This window comes from Hyposmocoma kahamanoa, unplaced genomic scaffold, assembly GCF_003589595.1.
Source record: "Hyposmocoma kahamanoa isolate Upper Pololo Valley unplaced genomic scaffold, ASM358959v1 192, whole genome shotgun sequence".
Taxonomy (NCBI): domain Eukaryota; kingdom Metazoa; phylum Arthropoda; class Insecta; order Lepidoptera; family Cosmopterigidae; genus Hyposmocoma; species Hyposmocoma kahamanoa.
In genome coordinates this window covers 11,036,427-11,042,052 of record NW_020653719.1, presented here as the reverse complement: position 1 = coordinate 11,042,052, position 5,626 = coordinate 11,036,427, and the positions used below count along the sequence as shown (strand labels likewise).

The 5,626-nt window shown below is 34.9% G+C and overlaps 1 protein-coding gene across 1 annotated transcript; it reads left to right on the top strand.

The window, feature by feature from the left end:
* Positions 1-715: 715 nt before the first annotated feature.
* Positions 716-3,420, top strand: LOC113226688. Its single transcript, XM_026459409.1, has 3 exons — positions 716-1,265; positions 1,605-1,982; positions 3,400-3,420. Exons 1-3 carry the CDS (start codon positions 1,068-1,070, stop codon positions 3,418-3,420), a joined length of 597 nt encoding a protein of 198 aa, XP_026315194.1. The 5' UTR covers positions 716-1,067.
* Positions 3,421-5,626: the final 2,206 nt, after the last annotated feature.

Below are 5,626 nucleotides of genomic sequence, written 5' to 3'. Positions count from 1 at the left end.
GAGAAAAGTACAAAGTTTCGCGCTTTAATAAAAGTTGAACAAGTTGGAACAAAACAAGTTTTTCCGATATATAACGTAAACGAAATGTTTTACATGGAACTACCAATGTGTACGGGTCCAGAGAGAGCTTTCGAATATAGCTAGTGGTACAAGGGAACAGAGACTAAATAATTTGTAACCACAGTTTTAGAAACCATACAGTTGCGCAACGAATGTATTCGCCGTCACAGCCGGCCGCATCCTGCAAACACGTTTAATTTGCCGGATTGAGCGCTAAGGGTTAACGTGTGTGTCTTAGAATATTTTTGCATACGCAAATTTTTTTGTAATTTTGCATATTATGTAATGGCGCCTCGGTGGAGATTAGGTTTAACTACCTCCGTGGACGAACGGTTAACATGCTGGTCTGCCACAAATATATGCATGGCCTACATTTATTTCACTCGTGAGTTGGGATGTAATTTGTGATTGTTTATGTGTGTGTTCATGGCAACCACGACACAGGGTTTTCCTGGTGCGGGGGTATGAATACGTGGAAAAAATTAAATCAAAATACAACAAGGATTTCAAACTAACTAACAATCTAAAATTTATTAAACTGTTCATCCATATAAGAATACACTGAACAGTTAAATGTAATTATGGAAAAATGAAGGCGTAGTGTCTATAGTACCATTGATTTGTACCATCAATGGTACAAATGACACTACTATGTGTCCTTAGTACCATCAATGGTACTACCGATACTAGCACGTGTCGCTAGTACCATTGCATCGAAATCATACAAAAAATATATACATATAATAGGGGTTTAATAGTAAATAAATAATTCCAACAATTCATTGAGGAAAAAACCTTCTTGGCTGTTTCCGCTACGTTTAAGTGCTAGATTAAATCCTGGCCACTTCAAAGATTACAATCTTCTTTTAAATAACTCATTGGAAAGCATCTTGTCTTTTGCCGTAAACAAATGATTACATTGACATTATAAGTAAATGTATTAATTGTGGGATGGATTGTGTTTTTAATTAAAAAAAACGTATTCAATTCTAAACCTAAGGGATAAAATGGATATTAGTAATGAAAAACCAAATGTGAGCAGTGACCAAAATGATATAAAAATAGTCGCTCGTGGACGCGGCAAAGTGTTACTCTACAACGGCCACCAATATTATTTCCACGTGCGGTATAAAAACAACAATTGTTTGTGGAGATGTAAAAATTACAAAACCTTTAACTGTACTGGATCCGTTACGATTACCCAGGTAAAGTTTTTAAAAAAAAAGTTAATTAGCTTTTTTTATTTTTGCTTAGGGTCAATTCATGTTTAAGCTAATTTCGACCTTATTGGCATTTTGTAACTATAATGATTTTTCACACTTCTTTGATTAGTTCATTTTTGTATTAATTAGGCTGGTTGTTTCTGTGTACATTGTTTAGTGTAGTAGCCATTGTACATTGAAGTTTGCGTTGTGTGTGACATGTCCATCCGATAGGTATTTGTATATTTTTATTTTATTTTTAATTTTTACATTAAAAAAATACAAATTAATTGTAGCCGTACAAAAGTTCAAAAATTTAGTATCAATTTCTGTTTACTCCAGGATCAGTCAAAGTTGGTACAACAAAGGCAGCATTCAGAGAACTGTTTACCAGACGAAAATGAAAACATTATGTGTATTATCACAAGCTCAAGCTTAGACAGAGCAGCATCAAATGTCGAAGAGACAGTACCTGCGGTTTACAGAACTACCATAGCATCAATGAAAGATACAGGACTACACTTGATTAAGAAATTACCCACGTATAACAAATACAAATGCAAAGCATACAGAAGAAGAAGGAAATTGGCAGGAGTTGAGAAGATGGCATACAATGACATGAAAGAAGTTGAAGTGCCTCCAGATGACTTCCTTCTTGCTGATTACCGTGATGGCAACGATCGTATCCTGATTTTTGCTCTAAAAGAAGCGAGGGAAATTGTGCTTAACGGAAAAGTGTTCTTATGTGACGGGACCTTCAAGAATTGCTTGAAACCGTTCTGTCAGCATTATGTACTTTTTTGTGATATAGGCAGCACAGCAAATGAAAATAATGTGATTCCTGTAATATACGCACTCCTACCGAATAAGAAACAGAAGACTTATTTAATTATGTTTGAACTAATCAAGTCACAGATACGGATGTCTACAAACGAAAAAAACTGGGAATGGGAACCCCATAAATTTATAACAGATTTCGAACAAGCGGCAATAAATGCCATTGAACGTGCATTTCCCCAGGTGTTACATCACGGTTGCTACTTCCATTTCCTGGATAAAATTAAAAGGAAAGCTACGCAACTTAAAATCCTACATAAATTTAAAAAAAATAGTAACAAAAACTTAAATAAAATAGTGAGCTTGTGCATGGTTCTCCCTCTTTTGCCAGAGTCCAAAATAGAAGAAGGTCTGAATTATATAATTGCAGAGAGTGTAATTATTGGTACTACAAAAGAAGTTAATGATTTGTTAAAGTATATAACACATTTTTGGATGCCGAAAAAAGCACAGTGGTGCAGTTTTGGCGAGAGACATCGAACAACGAATTGTTGCGAAGCATGGAACGGTCAATTTAACAAGCGTTTTATGAGAAAACCTACCACAACATGCCAATTTCTAAAAGTTCTAAAAACAGATGCTGCATACCATTCCGTAAATGCTTTGACAACAGAGCCACAAAACTTAAGATCAAAAGCGGTGATCGACCGCAACAATTACATTCAACACGTGCAAATGCAATTAATTCAAGGCGACATTACAGTCGCATTGTTTTTAGAAAAATTGCGTGGTTAGAAAATGTGAGTTTTATTTTCACAAGTAAATACACGGTATAAACAAGTATAATTTTCAATGGTACTAAGGACACATAGTAGTATCATTTGTACCATTGATGGTACAAATCAATGGTACTATAGACACTAAGGCAAATTGAAAACGTGTAGAAATACAGTGTCACGTAAATATTTGGCAGTACAGCACTTGTAAATCTTTATTACTAAACAAGTAACACTTAATTGGTAAATTATTACGTATTGATAAGTAATATGACACATGAAAAAAGAAACATGTCATGGTTTAGTCTATCGAAGTGCATGTGAGTGAATGTATTCAATATTTGTATGCCTACAGTTTGGCCGGACACAGTGAAACTATACGTATTTTGTACATGTCAGCTTCTATATAACCTGTTTCCACAAATAAATGAATTATTATTATTTTTATTATTATTATAATGAAATATGTCCATAAGTAGATGGGTGGATCTGTATTTCACTGTTCTAGTCACGGGCTTATTACCCAAATTGCATCGCTTAAATGCCCACTAAAGAGCTTAAAATACACGTACGCTTGGTTGCAGGGACGGCTGATCAAAGAGTGAATATTTCTTAGGAATGTAAGTGACTGAATAATAAACAATAGTTATTGTTAATAAATGATTACGTTATAAAAATAATCACTTTTTTCCATTTTTTGGCAACCCTTGAATATCTGCATACCTACGGATAGTGCAAGGTCCTACATGGGTGGCGGTCTCACCGAACATTAAAAGCGTTGCGCTGCTGTAGACAAGATATTGTACTACAGTAATACTACTTATTATTAAATTAAACCTAATTGCGATTGAAATGAAACACAATATCAAGGTGACCATCCAAACGTCATGACCCGACATCCACACCAGGATTGTTGCTGATGCAGGTTTTTACCCATCAGTGGATGCTGATGCGGGTGCCAATTTAATATATTTAAAAAAACGCGAAAATACATCCTTACTGAACCGATCTACATGAAAAAGCTTTTTAAATTCTTTAGTTCTGTAATAAAGCATTATTTCAATGTTTTTGTGACATTTATAACAAAAGAATCAATCTTCATGAAAACAATCGGATTTTTAGCGTCTGAACTCGGGGTCGGTTTAAAGCTGCAACGGAACCCGAATGAGCCTAAATGCGAGTATCGTGTGATCCCGGGACCGGTTGCTTGTCAAAAATAATTAAATTTGATTCGCATCCTGTCCCCAGTTCAGTTGCACCTCGAGACATGACATTAAATTTGTATCATCTGAACCCGAATTCATTTTCGATAGATATTTCAATCGGTCTAGTTTAATCTTTGTGGAATTTTATTAAAGTTGTTCTAAAAACAACAGAAGAGCTGCTTTTTCGCCCTATAGTCTGTTTCTGGAAGGTTTGTAAATTATTCCAGCGTGTCTTTAAGGTCATGTCACGACTCGAACATCCGCAATGAATATCAACATCAATAAATACGGATGGTGGTGCTGATGCTATTCGCAACAACCGTGGTCCACACACGTCCGTTACCAATTGCTTACTAAATCTGATTGCCAATCCAATCTCGTGTCCAATCTGAGCGGTCCGCCATCGCGCTTACAATACAAGTCCATATATCTGATTAGGTCTGTAGACGTGCAGATTTGAATGCTTTTCTCAATAATGACGATTGAGAGACAATTTAGTGTATATCTAAAATATAGACTAAATCAAAAATATTTCAATGTACGCATGTACGTTAATATGATGCTTAAATTTGCAATAGTGTTAACGTGTTTTCCAAGTTTTGAAACTGTGCTTTTAGAGTGCATAGTCAAATCGCACTTGATTGAATTTTTATTTAAATAAAGTCTCTTCAGACTAACGTTCTTACAGTTTCAAAGGGTTGAAAACCAACCAAAGCTCATATAAACTAGAAAGAATGAAAATATATTTATTTAATTACCACACTGACACTACAAAAGAGAAAAACCAAAACTAAATAAATAAATTAAAAAACAAAATCACAAAATGACAATAAAAATAAAACGGAAACTATTCACAATAAACAAGGACACTTGGTATAAAGATACTTTCTGTAGTGTCAACTGCAGTAACAATATTGTCACAACTCAATATTTGCTGAAAAACGCAATTCGTTCCTGGGATTGCTTTTCAGTAAGGACCTTAAACGAGGTCACGAAACGACATGCTCAAGCATACGTACTTAAATATGACAATAGAATAATTAAAATATTAATATTGTTCCCATACCCCATCATGCACGAAGAAAATTCGCGTCATAGTATAAAAAGAGCAAGTAGGTCAAGTCTCGTTGTTCAAGGGCGTAAATGCCTATTTTAGCTATACCTACAGTTTATCACAGTATTTTTTTATTTCTTGATAATGGAGTATGATTATGAAATAGAACTTAAACGCTGAACAATTCTGAATTTATAGCACTCTTGTTCAAACTACCACAAACAATAAACACGTCTACTATTTGATGTCATTTTTGAACACCGAATGACTGCTTCAATTAATGGCGTGCTATTTTATGCGAATGTGTGCGTGCGCGATGGACGTGCACACTTACATACAAGCTGAATTGTTTTAGAGTTACCATACTTTTTTCTAAATGCGTACGGCACCTATGTTTTCCGAAAATTATAAATTAGGGCTCTTCTACATAGGGTGAATAGGCATTCTTAAACAAACATATCATCGTCAGTCACATTGTCTCTAAGTATCAGGTGCGAGGAAATTGCGACCAGACGCGCGGCTGTTTTTTTCATAAAGTGAAAAAAGGTACCG

Bases quoted from the DNA above. Each gene is read 5' to 3' on its own strand.
- LOC113226688 (XM_026459409.1), top strand. From the start codon at position 1,068: ATGGATATTAGTAATGAAAAACCAAATGTGAGCAGTGACCAAAATGAT. The intron at 1,266-1,604 runs GTAAAGTTTTTA...TGTTTACTCCAG, and splicing joins GATCCGTTACGATTACCCAG to GATCAGTCAAAGTTGGTACA. The intron at 1,983-3,399 runs GTGCTTAACGGA...GCTTGGTTGCAG, and splicing joins TAAAAGAAGCGAGGGAAATT to GGACGGCTGATCAAAGAGTG.